Source organism: Eptatretus burgeri, chromosome 4 (genome assembly GCF_056783735.1).
Source record: "Eptatretus burgeri isolate ZD-2024b chromosome 4, Ebu_testis_v1, whole genome shotgun sequence".
Taxonomy (NCBI): domain Eukaryota; kingdom Metazoa; phylum Chordata; class Myxini; order Myxiniformes; family Myxinidae; genus Eptatretus; species Eptatretus burgeri.
The window spans coordinates 124,574,637-124,594,683 of record NC_140964.1 but is presented as its reverse complement, the minus strand read 5'-3'; the positions used below and the strand labels follow the sequence as shown (position 1 = coordinate 124,594,683).

Genomic DNA, 20,047 nt, shown 5'->3' with positions numbered 1-20,047 from the left:
CGCTGTAATAGTTGGATTTTTTAGGCACGGAATGGAGGACAGGTCGAAATGAGAGCAGTCTGTTTAAATAGCAGAAGAGTCGTGCATTGTGAAACAGTAAAGAGTACTACATGTGTGAAAGAGGAAGATGAAGTATTATAAGATCGTTTTTGTTGTTATTATTAATGTTTGAGAGAGTTTTCAACAGATGAGGTCATGGAAGTGTTGTCGAAAAAAATCGAGGAAGAAGACGAGGAGGAAGAAGAAGAAGCAGAATCGGCAGAATGTTCGCGTGTTGTTGTTGTTGGGTTTTTTTATTTTTTTTATTTTTTTTATTTTTTTTTTTGAGATAAGAAATAGAGAGATTCGTTGGGAGAATGGGGGACGTTAGGAAAGTGGGGAGGATGGAAATTGAAGATAATGGGGAGGATAGAAATTGAAGGTAATGGGGAGAAAAAACAAAACAGCAACAACAAAAAAAACGATCGAACACCGAGCGGAACCGGTAGGCCTCAAGCCTCGCCCAAGGCTCCTCCTTTATTTATTTTCATTGTCTCGAGTCGCTCACCTGTATTAATTTTTTTCATTTATTAATTTTCTTCTTTTTTTCATTGATATATCTATATATATTCATTTACAGATGCTTTGTGATGGTCCTGTGATCCCCCCCCCCCCCCCCAGCTTCAGTGTCCATTGCCACGCAAAATTTCAGCTTTCTTTGTCACCCGGAAGGTACTGATCTTCAATACCAGTCAGTGGTTAGAAAGAGTTTATATAATATTAGATATATACATATGTAGTGTGTGTGTAAATGCCTGGTGTTTGCTTAATAGCTCAAGTGGTGTGCTTGGGATCCTAGGGTCTTGAGTTCAAATCCTGCTTGGCTGATAAATTAATACCAGGTGGGGTTGACTCATCCTGTCATCCTTCCGAGGTCGGTAAAATGAGTGCCAGCTTGCTGGTATCCTGCGTCAGAGTGGCGACCCGTCCAAGATTGTGCCCAATAGCTCAGGAGACTGCTTTGGCAGCACCAACGCTCTGCACAGAGTATGGTCCCAATAGATGGATGGATATACATGTGTGTGTTGTTCATAAAGCATAACATACTTCATTCTCTCCGCTAACCCCCCTTCCCTGCCCCACTCTCTTTCCTATCCTTGCTCCACCCCCTCCTTATACAGTACAGCACTTTCATCCCGCATATATCTCTCTCCCTCTCCCCCTCTCTCACATTCTTTCTCTCGCCCCCACCTCTCTTCTGTTCTGAAGTGTATTGTAACATGCAGTGAGGTGTTGCTCTCCTCTCCCTTTCCTCTCCCTCTTCCCCTCTACCCCCCTTCTCTTAATATTCGAGTCAGTGAAGCAACAGGTTGTATTTTCTTGTTGTGAATAAGACAGCTCTGAGTATGTCTGACTTCACATAGCAATAAGCCCCAACATTGAAACTGTATGATTATTTTCACGTAGAAATTGTGTGTGGATTCAAGTGAATTGTCCATTCAGTGAGTGGAACAGTATGTTAGACAGATGGACGCATGGACACACGAACAAGCATATTATTCTTAAGACAAGCAAATGTACCTGTCCCCAGTGATGGGAAAAGTTAAGTTAAGAAAAGTTAATTTTTAAATATTTAATGGACTTTAAAATGGTCACTTGTGTTGCACACATCGTTTCATTCAGAGCCAAAGCTCTGAGCTACTTATGCGGCCCACCGCAAAATGTTGGTACAACATCGGGTGGCAGAGGTTCCATTTGTCTCAAAAGAGGGCAAAATATCCCGTTTGGAAATAATATTTGGCATCAGCATTATTCATGTCTGTTCTCTGGTCACTTCAAAAGTGAATGCTCATCTTTTCAAATGCTCAATTTTAGCTAATAGATGACTTTCCTTCCAGGAACTTCCATATATAAAGAGAGCTTTCAGGCCATCAAATCTGTGCAATGGTTGCACAGCCCATCAAGCCTGTGCAACCTTTGAAAGTTTTTTTTTTGTATGCAGAGTCGAGGCTTATGGAAGAGCTAGAACGCTGAATGGTTCAGGACGCAACAGGACAAAAGGAACATTCGAGGAGAGAGAAAAGGGGTGAAGGGAGAAAGAGGGGTGGGGTGAATGGAAGGGGAGAGTGATGATGGGGAGCGAGGAGAGATGGAGGAAGGTGAGGAAGGAGGAAAGAGAGAGGAGGGAGGGGGGCGAGGAAGGTGAGGTAGGGGGAAGGGAATGCAGCATGAGGGGAGGGGAAGGGAAGGCAGTGTGAGAGGAGTGGAAGGGAAAGCAGCCTGAAGGTATGGAAGGGAAGGTAATGTGAGGTGAAGGGAAGGGAAGGCACCATGTGTAACCAGAACATGCCCAACAGGGACGAAATAATTTCCCCGAAAAAAGGCTTATTTCCCGGAAGCAGGAATTGCTCGAAATTGATGTTCACCACTCTATTGCTTTCAATTCCATGGTTATAATTGAGTACGTTGGAGTCTATTCTGCCCAACACCATAAAGCACTCAAGCAGGCACTCCAATGAAATGATTGATAAGGAAGGCTGGCTCGGTCATAGATGTGTGCTGGTCAGCCTGTCTCTTCTGTCTGGTCTGAGCTAACCTGACCGGACAAAACCGAAAAGAGTGACAATAATGTCAGGCTTACGAAAACTGCAAAAGCATAGTGTCAGTATGTTTTGTCAAGTACTTGTAAAGCTGTTTTTAAAAAGTTGAATTCCTCTTGATGTTTGTGTTGTAAAGTTTATAGACCTTGTGAAACTTTTGTTTGTCACGTGACATGTACGACTTTTGTTGTTGATTGTGAATGTTTGCTGGGATGGAAATCAAAGTACATTATTATCTTCTCACTTGTGGAGATTGTGGATTGCAATATGTTGGTAAAACTTCTCAATATTTACATCAACATTTGAATGGACATAGGTCTGCTGTATCGTCTGGTATTAAGACGTATTCATATCATAATTTCAATTAAATTGGACAAGCTTTAAGTCGTTGTTCGAATCAGATTATAGACTCAGTTAATGATAATGATTTTGATAATAAAGAGGAGTGTAATGTTGAGCTCGGACACAAAAGAGGATTGATGGATCAGGACACTATGTGTGATCTGTCCTTTGGGCCTGAATTACATTGTACAAGGTACTGGGTCAGTTTCTCAAGGTAAAGTTTTCGGTTATGAGTATTTTGCTAATCCAATCCGAAGGAGATCCAGAGGTCATGGGTGTCGTAGTCGGTGTCGTTCAGCTCCAAAAATGGAAATGTCAGAGATAACTGATAAATTTAAAGGTTTTTACGAACTAAATTTTTTTTCATGATTTTTATGTTCTTCTGAGATCATGTTCCAAACAAGTCTGAGCTAATATTCTCTGGAGTTTAGCAAGTTCATATGATGTGCTCGTTTTTGATCGAAGCTTTTTGTACCAGGATTCTGATAAGGAAGTCATCTCCCAAAGTTGATAGGATCCACGAGTTCTTAGCTTGTGATTTTGTTTTCTTTTTTCCCGGAAAGCAGGTGGATAGGCTTCGGCTTCATTCCATTTTTAGGGATACTAGTGTCGAGAGTATATCACCAGATAAAGTTAGGCAGCGAACCCCATTTTGCTTGTAGGTAAAGGTTATAACTTCAAATAAAAATAGCTTAAATTGTAAGTACTTAGCCGTGTGTTTATATGCGTATGCGTGTGCATGTGTCATTATGTCTGGCTTCCTTCTTGAGACTACGGTGCAGTAGCTGGTCTTTATTTTGATTACAATTCATAATGTCTCATCAAAATGATTCTGCATGGAATATTCGTGAAGATGGAATCAAAATAATGTCTAAGATACATTTTGTCCCAGTCATACTATTAATACCGCCCGGACACATCTGGAAGCAAGCATTGTCCGGAGATAATAACCATCTCAACACGTCTGGACTATTAAATGATGTGTGGATACAACTCTCTGGACGTTTATAAGCATTACAGCTGAAATGCGATGAGTTCAAGAATCTCTTAACCTAAACTGAATTTCAAAATTTTAACTGCGAAATTGAATTTAGCAGCAATTCCGACTGCTAATAAAGTTCATTTGTCCAGGTTAAGTCCAGGTTAAGAGATTCTTGAGTTATCGCATGTGTGGAAATGAAATATAACAACAAACACTTGTGTATCCAGGCATTTTATAAGCATTTCGATGTATACAGCAATTTTTAGGTATGAATATCAGGCATTTGATGATATGAATGAGGTCAAGGCATTGTTGAAGCATTATTTCGAAAACAATATGACCTGTTCCGAGTCAAGGCATTGTTGAAAAGGCCAAAGAAAATTGTGAATTAAGACCCCAGCGAGGGAGAGCTGGCTGACTCAAGGATGAAGCCTTCATAAAGGATCATAAAATATGGCCATAAATATTTTAAATTATATTACTAAATATGGCCATGGCACCGCTAGGTTTTATGGTTTTGGAATTATGGAGGAGAAACACTGAGATTTATTTGTATAGATATACAGTTTTTACCTTGATTGGCCACAATCGGCTCATTTCATGGATGCTTTGACTTTTTCCACCCATCAAAGTTGGCACCTCACCATATGCTTACCCACCATACCAGCTGTGTTTATCGTACCTATACAGAGAGCTGTCTTCAATGACAGCTGTCCCACACATGTCCTGAAAGCAATGTGGAATGAAAATGGAGCTGCTTCAAAACTCCTCCTGATCTGCAAGATTTCCATCAGTATAACATGGAGGGTGGGATAATGTTCAAGAAGAAAAATTGCCTCTGACAAGTGGAATTTGATGGGCTTTCCAATAATGTCATGCCAACAGCTGATCGTAGATATTAAAGGGCCATCAGCTGTCTTGAGTGTACCCTTCTTAAGCTGACAGATTGAGTGGCACATTTTGCCCTTGCAGGTGCTCCTTTCATCTTCTTTGCCATATTTCCTCTCCCTAATACCGTACTCCTCTCCTTAACCTTTCTCTTGTGCCCCTTGCTATAACACCCATGATTTCAGGCAGCACATGAACCACACGGCCATTTTCTTCGTCTATCACCTTGAAAAGGCTGCAAATGTTGAGTGATATTCAACCTCTTATTGACAGTTGGACTCAACACACAGCCCTGGTACTATCCTGTGCATCTATTCCCCACAATTCACCTTCCCATCTTAATTTTATTCCTTCATCATCCACTAACTGAAAGAAAAAAAAAAAACATCTGAAACCGAACATGCATATATGTCATGTATTAATGATTATTAACCGACACGTGAATGCACAGTTACTGTGCAGTTAGCTCTCTGAGATGGGGCTTCCATCCATCCATTGGGACCATAATCTGTGCAGAGCGTTGGTGCTGCCAAAGCAGTCTCCCTTGGCTATTGGGCACAATCCTGGATGGGTCGCCACACCGACACAGGATACCAGCAAGCTGGGACTCATTTTGCCAACCTTGGAAGGATAACAGGTCGAGTTAACCCCACCTGGTGTTAATTCAACAGCTGAGTGGGATTTGAACTCAGGATCCTCGGATCCCAAGCCCACCACCCTAACCATTAAGCCAACACCATGCAAAATGGGGCTTCACTACATGTAAAAAGTGATGGCAGTCATGGTATTTATTTGCCTTAAATGGATGTTGTGAAAACTCTCAGTGGACATGGGGAAATGTCTCAGTTTCAGGTGGAATTGTGCTTCTACAAGGAAGAATCTGGGTAAAATCACAAACTGGTCCAAAACGTGGAACATGTCTTTCAATCCGGACAAATCTCACACTCTCACGATGTCTCTCCGAAAGGACCATTGAGAACCCTCCCACCCCCCATCCACTTTCTCAACAATCCTCTGGAAGAAGTCCTTTCTTTCAAGCTTCTGGGTCTCACTATCTGCCATGACCTTTCCTGGGAAAGCCACATTTTCAACCTTGCCTCCAAAGCCAGTCACCGACTGGGAATCCTCCGTTGTGCAAAATTCTTCCTCGGCCCACTTGAGCTCCTGACCACTTACAAAGCTTTCGTCCACAGCCTGATGGAGTACTGCTCTCCCCTCTGGGCTGATACTCCTGCCTCCCACCTTTCTCGGCTTCACGCAGTAGAAACCAAGGCATTGCAGATCATTGGCATCTCCCCCAATGAGGCTGAGTCTTTGGGCCTCTCACTCTCTCACCTCGGGCAGGTCAGTGGTCTTTCTGTCTTCTACCGTCTCCTCTCCAGTCTCGCCCACCCCCCCTGCTCTGTCTGCGATTTGTCCCCACCATATTTCCACAGGGCACTCAAGGTCTGCCAACAACCCCCTTCTGGTAAAACTACCAAAATCACGAATCATGCTCACCTTCACTCTTTCATTCCTCTTTTTTCCCGCTTTTGGAATAAACTCCCTCACTCTCTTCAATCCTATTCTTCCCTCCATGCCTTCAAAACAGCTGTTCACCACCACCTCTTATCATCTCCCATCCAATTCCTTGATCTTTTCTACCCCTGTTAATCCACCCCAAACCCACCTCATTCAAATTCCCTGATTTCCTTCCTGAAAGTCCCTGTAATGTCCATCTTGTATTCTCCATGTTCCCCACCCCATCCCTCTCCCTTCCACAGATCTCTTAATGTCTCTGTTCCCCACTGTTTTGTCCTTCCCTCTCAAACCCCTCTTGTCTCATGCCCCCCCCCTTTCTGTGCGTTGTGTGTTAGCTCTCATCAGAGTCTCTACAAGGTATGCAAACAATGAAAATAAAAACAGAACAACGAGATGTTAAGCTCTTCCACTGCCTTACAAACGGTAGAAGGAACAGTATCAACTGTTTTCATTCTTTTGCACTGGAGGATATTGTGCAAGGGGGTGTGTGTGACTTTATGTGTTCGCATTGCAATGTTGCTTGGAGGTTAGACATTCCAACTCTGAGATACCTTACTTTCTCTCAATGATAATTATAATACAGGTTGGAAAGAATACAAATTTAAAATATTTTGCAAAATCACAACTTGAGAAACTGTAACTTTTCAGGAATGCTTTAAAACAAATCGACGTGTCATCGAATTATTTTAGCTCTTCCACGAGCGTAGAATTCTGTTTCACAAAGAGGAGCTTGAAAATTCCACTTGAGAACGCGTCTCCAAAATGAAGGACTCTACTACTTTGTATGCAGCCGATAACCCTATACACAATTACATTCAGGGCTGGAGGTCATGCAATATAAATATAATCAATTGTGATACAATCTACCAGTATAGTGATCGTTCCCGATGTATTTTATGGTAACCACTCCCGCAAATACCCCATTTCAATTGTATAACAACAATTTTGACAATCTATGGATTACATACACAAACAGAGTACCTGCCATTTTTATTCCAAGAGTGCAACACGTTCTTCCAACATCCCATTATTTTGGTGGTGTATGCACAACAGACCGCTGCCTCGATTGCTCCCAAAAATATAAAATAACCCGGGCTACATACACAAAGCAAAAACATGGCTCCTGTTTATGTGCGTATATAACACATCATGGTTATAATAGCTCGGATAATTCCAATTTCATTGGGACATATACTGGCACCAGTCATGAAACCGAATGCATGAAGCCTGAGGCCGACGCATACTGTTACCTTCACAAGGCCCATGAGGCCTTTCGGCTACAATGTTTCCATATTTGATGATCCTGCTAACTGTCTCGAAGGGCGTTTTACACTGAACGGAAAACTTGTGCTGAGGGCATGGCGATTATAGATATGACACTTCCGAAGATGTGTTAGACTACCATATGTTCAGGATGTTAAGAGGTTGTTAGGCTACCATAGCTCCAACATGGCAGACATATGATTTTTAAGCGGAGAAGCCACTTCAATATTTGGCTGTTTCCATCCTTCCATTTGTCCGTCTGTCAAAAATGAAGAAGAAGAACGTTTCCACCCCCAACGTATTTAATTCTAAAGGGTAATTATAGAGGGTTCTAAAGGATAATTCTAGTGGGTTCTAAAGGGTGATAAAATGTAATTCTAAAGGGAATTTATATAGGGTTCTAAAGGGATAATTGTAAAGGATTCTAAAGGGTAATTGTAAAGGATTCTAAAGGGGGTAATTGTAAAGGGTTCTAAAGGGTAATTGTAAAGGATTCTAAAGGGGTAATTGTAAAGGGTTCTAAAGGGTAATTGTTAAGGATTCTAAGGGGTAATTGTACAGGGTTCTAAAGGGTAATTGTTAAGGATTCTAAGGGGTAATTGTCAAGGGTTCTAAAGGGTAATTGTAAAGGGTTCTAAGGGGCAATTGTAAAGGATTCTAAGGGGTAATTGTAAAGGGTTCAAAAGGGTAATTGTTGAGGATTTTAAAGGGTAATTGTAAAGGATTCTAAGGGGTAATTGTAAAGGGTTCAAAAGGATAATTGTTGAGGATTTGAAAGGGTAATTGTAAAGGATTCTAAGGGGTAATTGTACAGGGTTCTAAAGTATAATTGTAAAAGGTTCTTAAGGGTAATTGTAAAGGATTCTAAGGGGTAATTGTACAGGGTTCTGAAGGGTAATTGTAAAAGATTCTAAGGGGTAATTGTAAAGGGTTCTAAAGGGAAATTGTTAAGGATTCTAAGGGGTAATTGTAATGGATTCTAAGGTGTAATTGTTAAGGATTCTAAGGGGTAATTGTAAAGGGTTCTAAGGGGTAATTGCAAAAGGTGATTCTAAAGGGTAATTGTAAAGGGTTCTAAATGGTAATTGTAAAGGATTCTAAGGGGGTAATTGTACAGGGTTCTAAAGGGTAATTGTTAAGGATTCTAAGGGGTAATTGTAAAGGGGAATTGTAATGGATTCTAAGGGGTAATTGTACAGGGTTCTAAAGGTTAATTGTTAAGGATTCTAAGGGGTAATTGTAAAGGGTACTAAAGGTTAATTGTAAAGTATTCTAAGGGGTAATTGCAAAAGGTGATTCTAAAGGGTAATTGTAAAGGGTTCTAAATGGTAATTGTACAGGGTTCTAAAGGGTAATTGTTATGGATTCTAAGGGGTAATTGTAAAGAGTTCGAAAGGGTAATTGTAATGGATTCTAAGGGGTAATTGTAAAGGATTGTAAGGGGTAATTGTAAAGGGTTCTAAAGGATTCAAAGGGGTAATTGCAAAAGGTGATTCTAAAGGGTAATTGTAAAGGGTTCTAAAGGGTGATTGCAAAGGGTTCCAAAATGAAATTCTTAAAAGTAATTGTAAAGGGTAATTGTAAAAGTTAATTCCAAAAGGAAATTGCAAAAGGTAATTCTGAAGGGTAATTCTTAAGGGTTCTACTGGGTAATTCTTAAGGGTTCTACTGGGTAATTCTGAAGGGTTCTAAAGGGTAATTCTGAAGGGTTCTTGAAGGTTCTAAAGGGTAATTCTGAAGGTTTCTCATGTGTTCTAATGGGTAATTCTGAAGGGTTCTTGAGGGTTCTAAAGGGTAATTCTGAAGGGTACTTTGGGGTTCTAAAGGGTAATTCTGAAGGTTTCTAATGTGTTCGAAAGGGTAATTCTGAAGGGTTCTTGAGGGTTCTAAAGGGTAATTCTGAAGGGTTCTTGAGGGTTCTAAAGGGTAATGCTGAAGGATTCTTGAGGGTTCTTAAGGGTAATTCTGAAGGGTTCTTGAGGGTTCTAAAGGGTAATTCTGAAGGTTTCTAATGTGTTCTAAAGGGTAATTCTATGGGTTTTGTTCGTTTCTTGGCTTTGCCTATTTCATATTAAAAATTCCAAAGTAAAACGCTTCCTTCGGATACAGGCACGATTTATTTATTTATTTATGAGGAAATACAACCCATCGCTTCACTGACAGGGAGTATTGAGGAGGGGGGTTGAGAGAGGAGGGAGGAAAAGGAGACAAGAAGAGGAGGAGAGGGAGGGGAGAGACAGAGTAGGCTGGAGGGAGGGGAAGCTTGACAGGAGGGATGAGCGAGGAAGGGGGGTGGGAGGTGGGGGAGAGCTCTGCCTCACCAAATGTTGCTATACTGCAGGAGGGAGAGATGCAATGAGGGTGTGTGTGTGTGTGAGAGTGAGAGTGAGAGTGAGAGTTGAGGGGTGGAGGTGGGGTTAGTAAAGAGAATATGTTATGCTTAATGACCAAACACAAAAACAAACTCATGTCAGGACAGCTGTACACACAACTACACAACAGAGTTTATAACTTAATCTGCTGGCACACCTGCAAAAACTTTGATTTACTAGTTCTAGAAAATTTATGGGAACATGAACCAAAAGTAATCACTGAAAACATGGAAGTACCTATCACTCACATACGCTCTTCTGATCCCATTGAGCGTGAACATTGAAAACAAAGCATTGTGACCAGATATCATCCTTGGGTACAAGAAAAAGAAAATAAGGCATTGCTTATTAAGGTGTTGCTCGCAGTAATTTTGGACTAAACGATGCAGAAATCAAGAAAATGTCCAAACACCAAGACGTCAAGATTGAAGTGAGAAGATCCTGGAAGCTGAAGAATGCCAAAGTTGTTCCAGTGATAGCTGGACCGAAGGGAATGATGACAAAGAACCTCACAGAAATAATAAATATAGAGGCAATACCGTGGGACGCTCACCTGGTAGTAGCGGGATAAGATAACCAGCAACCACTGATAGGCATGGATGACCCACAAAATATATAATGGAGAAGAAAGTAAATACCGATGGATAACTTTTTTATACCATGAAAAAACCTTGGTACATCACGGGTGGTGAAGATGGTGGTCAAATTTCATTGGAATTGTGTGTAGTTTTGGAGAAGAAAACAAATACATATATTGGGGGGGAAACCCCCCTTAAGTCCCTTAGAGCCAGATTTTTGTAATGTCATGAAGAACCTTTGGTACGTCATTGGTGATGAAGGTTTTCGTTATGTTTCATCATAGTTGTGTGTATCGTTTGAGAAAAAAGCAAATACCTCTTTGGGGAGGAAACCCACTCTCAACCCCCCCCCCCATAAACTCCCTCTGTAGAACCCTTAGGCCCCCTTTTTAATTGTAATGCCATCATGGGCATGGAAGGTTGTGGTCAAATTTCAGTGAAATTTTAGTGGTCAAATGTGTAGTTTCTGAGAAGAAGTCGCAAGTATTTGTGGACGGACGGACGGACAGACTAAGCGCCATCCCATAACCTCCCCGGAACTATTTTACAGGTGAGCTAAAAAAAACATCCCTGGGAATATTATAGCAAAGGAACTGCAGTTGGAAGCTGTACGGGGTTCAGCGACGATCCTGACGAGAGCCCTCGGCACGAAACTTTGAGAACAGAAAACTTCACAGCTTGGTCCATGAATCGTGACCCCTTACCGAAATGAAGGTGAATAGTTTGAGCCCACCCTGGGAGGACTCCATTCCACATTGTGAAACCCACATATGTAGATAACCATCAATGAGACACCCCCCCCCCCCCCCACACACACACACACACACCTGATCGGTATCTGTTTCACCTCCCAACACCCACCACACGTGGAGATACACACACCACACCACACACACACCACACACACACACACACACACACACACACACACACACACACACACACACACACACACACACACACACACACACACACACACACACACACACACACACACGTGCTTAGCCAATATCGGCAATTTTTTGGGAATCAGCAGGTTGGAGTCAGTGAAATTACTGACTTCACTACGGACTGCATACAACCCAGCAACCTTAATAGACGGCCGGCCAAGACTATCTCCGGGGTCTAAAAATTTGTCTCATAGTCATTTCTTGTTAAAAGTGATTATGCATATGCGAAAGTAAAATGATAGGGTGAAGCTTCAGAATATGCCCCATACCATCTTGAACTTTGACCTTGGAGGTCAAAGGTCAAGGTCAATGCCAAATTCCTCATTTTTTGGTTATAGTGAATTTCGTTTCAGCATTGCCACATCTATGTGCCTGTGTATGAATTATTCGCCTAGGCTACTGTCCTTTAGTCTCAGCAATAAATTTAGACTAGAGATTTACTTGAAAACATGAAATGCTGCAATTGTAAAATGGCCATTTTCTCGAATTTCTGAAGATTGACGCATGAAATCTTCTCACGTGAGTTCTCAACTCGGAAGATGAACTCATGTGAGATCAAAACGTTGTATAAGAGGGTTGGCACATAAGAGAATGTCTGAAATATAATTTGCTCACCCATATAGCTGTAGTTAGTGGAAGTCATTATTGCAGTTGACAGCATCACACCCGCATGCTGGGATATAGTTCTGGCGAGACTTGCTGCACTTACATGCACTCGTTCGACACTTGCTTTTACACGCACAAGTGACTAGTTCAGTACAAGAAGCTGGAATGGCGGGGAGTCGCATCCACACGATCTCAAGTCCAGAGTCTGTTAGCTTCCAGCCACCCGTCTCTTCTGGAGCTTCAACCGCTATCTGAGGTTTATCAGCCTGGTACCAGATTTTCGCCTGATGATTTGACCTGATATGATGGACCTCAAATGCGTCGAAAGTTGGCGGTAGCTTTTCGAAATCCTGGAGACCTTTATCGAACATCTGGGATTTGGCAGAGAGCAGATCGTCAGCGTTGTCCACTCCATACAAATGGCACAGGAACTTTTCAGCCTCGTCAGTGGATCCATCACACCCAATATTCGCCAGTAGCTCCGGCTGTTCCACGTACACTTTCCAGCAGCTCCGTTTCCTGTATCCATAGAATGAAGACATCACATCACATCCGGTAAAGGCATGAAATCCGAGCAGATTGTTCCTGACAGGACGCGATAGCTTTTGTACAATTGGTGCAATTTGGTATTAGACACGTTTTTTGCCAGTCCCACTTTTCATCCACAGATCAACGTTTGCATCACCGAAGAAATGGATGAGGAGTAATAATACATCTGTATCCTTGATCTCCATGACCACGCTCTTGTATTTCTCCCTGACGGTATGTGCTGCATGTGCGACCATGCGCGTATCGGCCTCTTCATGGTTCGCGGCCAAATCAGTTATTTGGCCACGTGTAGTTGACTTCGCCATCTCCAGTTCAGCGAAACCTCCCCCTACAATCAGCTCGCAAGACTGTGGGTAATTCCGATCGGTCGAAATGAGGTACTCAGCGCCAAATTTAGCGAGGTCAGCTTTGTTCTGGTCCAGGGCTATGAATCTGTCCCATACCTCTGGCAGTGGTACGTCTCATCGATCAATGATTTTTCGGATTGGTCGCTTCTTCTGCCCACACTTTGATCTAGTTGCCGATTTTATTGACCCTGTAAATTATTGACCTTCGATGTACTGATCGAAGATGATGTCGATGCGAGTGAATGACTGGTGAAATAGCTTTACAATCCTCTCGTGATATGTACGACCAACGTCAGCAAACGTGCGACAATGAGACGGCTTCCCCATCCCTTGGATCATTGCGTGACCATCGATGATGAGAGCTGACGGCTCCTGCAGGGATGGAATATTCGCTGGTGTTTCGATGTCCATGTCGTTTATCAGGATATGAAGCATATCAGCCTTGTTTGTCTGATTCATCTGTCCGTTTCTCTTGATGAGCGAAGATGGAAGTGACGAAAGTTCGTGCTGAAGAATCCTGGACATATCGACACATCATCCAGCTCTGGTTGTATTGAACAACCTCTGTATGAGTTTTGCATCTGCCTTGATGAATTTCTTCTCGGCTGTTGAGGTCAGAGCTGTGCTTTTGTGGAGATGAGCAAAGGATTTGGAATTGATCCTCGACAGCGTATCGAAGAAACCCGTCTCGAGTTACCAGCCTCTCATCCACAAAACTTTGTAACCTTCGAAGACCTCGCTCATCGGCTGACAACAGGGAAGTTTGTATTCCCATCATGGCGAGATCGTTTGTTGTCAAAGATACAAGTGTAGGTTCCTGCGATTCCTCCACCAGGTCTGGTGATTGTGCCGGTGGGAGTGTATCCGCTGCTTGGAAAATACGGAATCGCTCAAACTGGTCCATCAGATTTTGAACATTTCCTTCATCATGCCTTAGACATCCAGGCATAGCCTCCTTTCTCATAGATATCACCTCCTCTACGATCTCGTCATCGATAAGTTTTAGGAGCCGTTTGGAATCTAGGGTAATTTCGGAGCGCTCGCACCACGTCAAGCAGAATCGATCCCTTGCAGTATCATTCCTGGTGATTCCGATTCTGCCATTCGATATCTTACACATGCGGTTAGTCCATTCTGTAGCTTCATCGACTGGCACAGAGCTGAACGGACGTTTGCTGCATTGTACCACAAAGTTCCCGGCGAGAAATGCACTGTATACATCAGGCGCTGTATTCTCCAACATTTTCATGTCGGAGAGATACACCGGTCCCCATCTCACATAATTTGTGTGGTCATACGCACATAGCCACGGTAACATCTGTGCGAACGATTTTAGGTGCGCCTGCCAATCTCCCTCTCTATTCGCACGGATGAATTCCAAAAGTGTGCTGACCATTTTGATGTAATTCGTCCAGAATTCAAAATTGGGATCAGTTGCGCGGCATCGGTCAAATTCGTCCAATTTCTTCAATACGTCTGATCTTTCGATGGTTTGTCTCAAAGCACAGATGGAATGGCTCAGTGCATCGGATTTGCAGAGACGACCATCTGCACTGCGACATTTGTTCCTAACTTCCTCAGCGCATGTCTTGATAGCCTCGATCGAAGCGATTGTTGCGATATCATGACTTTGCTCGAGCCACTCCATGAATTTTGTCCATCGGATGCGACACAATGCTTCGTACGTACAAATATGTCCATATACTCCTCGGTGGTATGCTTTTCCACAAAGTACGCTTGGTATCGTATTCGCAGCGAATAATCCCGCCTCGATCCAGATATCCTCCAGCCCTGCGCTCTCATAATGCTGTCCAATAGCTTTGAGGTAATTGAAGAGAATGTGGAGGTGAGCAAGGAGGCATATAACATTGCTGTATTTGGCGGGATCGTTCCATACGAGTTCTTTCATCCGACTGTAGAGAGGATGGTCAGCAAAAATGACCGTGTGTTTCTGTCCCACCTTTTCACTGATATTCATGGACTTGATCATCACAGTTGTCATTGTGTCATCATGGTCTGCCGGTGCCTTCAGAATTGGGAGCATACCTACATTGGTGACATGTGGGGGCCCGTTCGTCGCCAGACTGTTAAATGTCGCCCATGGTGGCACAGATTGTGACTCACCACCATGTAATATTCTTGATAATGTCCATGCCAAGTTGTTGGACTTGCTGTTATTTGCATTGCCAGACTCTTGGAACCACGACTCTACATTGATGGCGGCACCATCAGGAAAAGTGGGGGACGGACGAATACCAGAACGAGGTTTCGCATATTCTAATATGTGCATCTTGCCGATTCGTTCCTGGCTGAGAGCTTTAGTACGACCGATATGCCGAGGTTCATCTCTGTGATAAACAGTTCCGTCATCTCGCTGCCACACTGCCATCTGTGTATAATGTGTAGTGTTGTTGCCGTCAATTGTTTCCGCAAGTACATCAATATTGTCACATGAACTGAGGACCAGCCCTGAGGTCTCGAATGGGCGGATTACCTCGGGGATAAAGACTCCGTCGTTTGTGTCGGCCCTGTCGAGAATATCATTTGCGATGGACGTGTCAATGCGCCGGATTGTGTCGATGCTGATACAGTGACCACTTGCATGCAATAGATCCACCAAGGCCTCGGATCTCATCATTTGATGTACTGTCATCCCTAATCCATTGTGTTTGGGTGTCAGCTTGCGCCCCTGGGAAAGGCGAAAGATGATGTCCTGTGCGATATCGCAGACTAAGCGGTCGAGCTCTGCACATGTATCAGCAGCTTCAATATTATCCTCAATCACATCGGCCAAAAGAACTCAGAGAAATATGTGCAACGATTGGGGGATGATCTCATTCACATGGTCTTGGTCGATTCCTCGCCATCCTAATTCGTGACCAGGGCGGCTATTGAGATCGTTGCGCAATTGGAGAGCAGAATGTAATATTTCCTGCAGGGGATTGCTGGCCATCATCGAAAAGTCATTACCATCATCATCATCATCTACCGAGTCTTCATCCCTGTGCATTCCTGACAGAGATGTTGAAATGACACATTCATTCCTTTCACTGGGATACAAGAGCAACGAGGCTGTACGATTGAATGGGGCTAATGAAGCCAGCTCTACTCCCGAGTCTCTGAGACACCGCGTCAGTGAAGGTTTTCCTTCATGACAAATAGCTCCGAGGTATTTCCTGACCTTTCGCTTCACATAAATCCTGAAATCGCTTCCAAACCTCCCCCATATCATATACATATCCACGTGAAAGCCCGTCATTCAGAATGCTACATAGGGTCGTCAGCTCCTGATCTTCACCTTGTCCAAAATCCAGACTTTGTTTCTCTGCTTCTCTCTCAAATTTGATCAAGCATGAGAGATGATATTTGCCTTCAGCAGCAATCAGATCTACTGTGCCTGCCAGACGAGTCCGCAGCGCCGTGTCTACGTTAGAAAGTTCCAGTATCTTACGGGATAAATGCATTGTCCGGATATCATACAATTCAGTTTGACTCTTGCAAACTTTCTTACCCGGTTTTCCCTTCCTTTCGTCTTGGGAAAATATACATTTTTCCCATTCTACTTTTTCATGTTTTCCACGCAATGACCGTGCCTCCAAATCCATGCTGTCCCCGCCACCGCCAGTTGCAGCTCCTTCGCACAGTGGTTTCGATCTGAGATGCTTCAATCGACTTTCAGCCGTGAAATCACAGTAACACGAGCTGTGCCACATCAACGGCGATTCCCATATTGAAATATCGTTCAGCCTCTTCAATCTATCAGATTCCTCTCCGAGGCGATTGCATTCAGCGAGGACCATAATCACCCTATTCTTACCGTCGTCCGATGCTTGGCGTGTTACTTCCTTGCACTTTTTTGATTTCAAACAGAACAGACATGTGGACGCGAGTTCAGGCTCTTTTTTGCGTTTTTGCGAACCTATCATTCCTCCAGCTTTCATTTCATCCATTGCCCCAAATTTAACAATGCAATTGTCGTAGATTTCACACAAAATGAAAGCAAAACAATGCAAAAGACGTGTTGAAAGCTCAACTGTTCAGTGTCATGTTGCACACACTGGCTACTTCCTCCGCAAGAGCGATTGGTGGACTGAGTGGAGCACCGTGGGCGTAGCCACGGCACGCACGAGGGACGCTTCTATTTCGTGATTTTTTGAGAAAATCGATTTGGTTGCGCTTGGTATGGGGCAAATTCTCAACAACAGAGATTTTTCTACCTTTTGGCACCCCATACCAGTTTTTAACATGAAATGCCTGCGGGGTGTCACGATAGGTTAGGTTGGCCGGCCGTCTATAAGTATCTTTCACCGAAAAACAACGTTACATGTGTATAGACGTTTCAAGGATATGACCATAAACATTATCTATATATTACGAAAACTCTCATCTTGTATAAATGTATGTAGGTATTATATGTTTGTATGTTTGTGTGTATATATATATATATATATATATATATATATATATATATATATATATATATATATATATATATATATATATATATATATATATATATATATATATATATATATATATACATATATATATGTCTGTATGTATTTTCCCGAAATACAGCCAAAATGATACACAATAGCACAACATTTTTTAGGGCCACCTTACTCACCATTTGCCTGCAGCAACGAAAAAATTATTAAAAAATTAATTCCCGATTCAGTCAAGTACTCTTCGGGAGAATTTGATCAATAGAAACAACCTCAGCGGTATCGTTCGCTGGAGCTATCTTTATTTTCGTTTTTTTTTTTTTGAAATACTTTTTTAATCAACCGCTATCACAACAGGAACTCAACGGGTTCACAGGTCGTCTAGTACTTTATAAACAGCTGCGTGTGATGGGTGTAAAAAAACAATTGGCTAGGTAATTTAGAAAACACGTTAATACTGCAAACAGCTGGGAAATCAGGCGTTATCAAATATATTTTGCTTTGAAACTCACAAAGGGAAACATTTAACATTTTTAAAGCAAATCCGATAACCAAATGCTTTAGAAACAAGCACGAGGACAAAGGAAACCGGAAAGAACCTCCATAAGATACTGGATGAAACTTTGCCACCACGTCGCCTGTAACAGGTATGTCATGTCCACACACCCACGGAGAGTCCTCACAGATCCCAATCTACCCATATGTACCACATCTGTGTGTGCTGTATATGTACCTTTACCTTGTAGTAACTGTCGACTATACATCCCGATCAGGACATGAACTGCACTGTACAGCTCTGTAAGTGGCTTAAGCACTCAACAACTCCAACAGAACACCTGGTTTGGCAAGCGATTATTATCAATTTCCCTCAATACAACTGTCCATGCGATGTCCGAATTGGACAAATCAACACTTTTTGGGGGAGTCGGAACTTCTGATACTTTGAAATCTGGAACTTACATCCAGGCCAAATAACATGGCAGCTTCAGACCCCAGTAGTACTGCGGCAAAGCAAACCAATTGTTCGACTTTTCATAAAAGCACCAAAATTGGTACATATGTTGACTAATGTATTCGACATGTGTACCAATTTTTGGTGCTTTATGCAAATTTGAACAATTGATCTGAAATATCAGACTACGCTGCTGGACTACAGTGAGGTTACCCAGGAAATGCCTGAAGATCCCAGACAGCGAGGTGGCCGAGATTCACCTGATGAAGGATATAATTAAATAAGGCCATTAATTATCTTCAAAAGGAGTGTTTTAATTGACCCAAACACACAATTTTCACTCTTGCACTTCCTTGGAGTTGTCTTTGTATGCATGCAAAGTTCCAGGCTTTTAGGTTTTATAGCTTCAGAGTTATAGAGGACACACACACACACACACACACACACACACACACACACACACACACACACACACACGGCCTTTTATTGGTGTAAGATTTATTTAATTTCCCAGGTGACAATTAAGAATGGTGTCAGACCAGCTGTCCAACCATTGGGGATAGAGCAGACATGCATACATATGCTCCATTATATATTGATTGTCATACTCTTTGGATCACAAGAAAAAGAAAATTAATTCATTCAAGGTGAAAATGTAACGACATGTGAAAAAATATTAAAGTTTATTTTAGGTCGTCAGTCCTGCCAGAATTGTGCTGTGATTCCAGTGATTCCTTCCAAATAATTCTGTGAATGGACAAGCCTCGATCATGAAACGTTATTGGAAGCACGACAAGCTGTTGTCCCACAACCTGTGGTTGGAATTATGTTTGATGAGCACTTCCATAACGTATTGACCAACCATTGTTCAGCCACTGTTATGAAAAAGAAAAATTATATTTGTGACTTGATCCAATCACAGATGATGATGATGATGATGATGATGATGATGCACAATCTCTCCATAAAGAAGAAAGGTGTGTTTTTTTTTGTTAAGATTGGTGTGGTTTTGGCTGATTTTAAGGTTCCAGAAAATATTATTCCTGACAGCTGCTGCGTTGTTGAAAATTATTGCAGATTTGCAACAATAATGTGTTTTAAAATAACTCCATAGATGACGTCTAATGTGAGCTTTTCCATCATGTTGGCCAAGCACATCAATTATGGGGGTTAGTGAGTTGAACACAAATCCAATTACCATGCAGGATTTTTTTTGCACAGTTGAGAAATGTCAAGTAGAGAAAGAGGGAAAGGAATCGGCCACAAACTTCGCTGGTTTTTCATGCTCATTCATTATTCATGACATATCCTGTAATGCTGGGATGTCATGCCTGGTGTTGGCTTCATGGCTCAGGTGGTGGGCTTGAGATCCAAGTTGGCTTGTGATCCAAGGATCCTGAGTTCAAATCCCACTTAGAAGTTGAATAAATACCATGTGGGGTTGACTCTGCCTGCCATCCTTCGGAGGTTGGCAAAATGAGTGCCAGCTTGCTGGTATCCTGTGTTGGAGTGGTGAACCATCCATGATTGTGCCCAATAGCCAAAGAGAATGCTGATGCAGCACCAATGCTCTGTACAGTGTGGTCTCAATGGATGGGTGGGATCTCATGTTCACAATGGAAACGTTATGAAGTTTATAGTACTCAAACGTTCTGGACGAACGTACTTCTTTC

The 20,047-nt window shown here is 42.4% G+C and overlaps 1 protein-coding gene across 1 annotated transcript in view; it reads left to right on the top strand.

The window, feature by feature from the left end:
* Positions 1–349: 349 nt before the first annotated feature.
* Positions 350–20,047, top strand: part of NPHP4 (nephrocystin 4) — a 571,934-nt gene continuing 552,236 nt past the window's right edge. The window contains exons 1-2 of the mRNA XM_085876134.1: positions 350–484; positions 661–711. Coding sequence (XP_085732260.1) covers positions 425–484; positions 661–711 — 111 coding nt within the window. The 5' untranslated portion in view covers positions 350–424. The remainder of the gene's footprint in view (positions 485–660; positions 712–20,047) is intronic.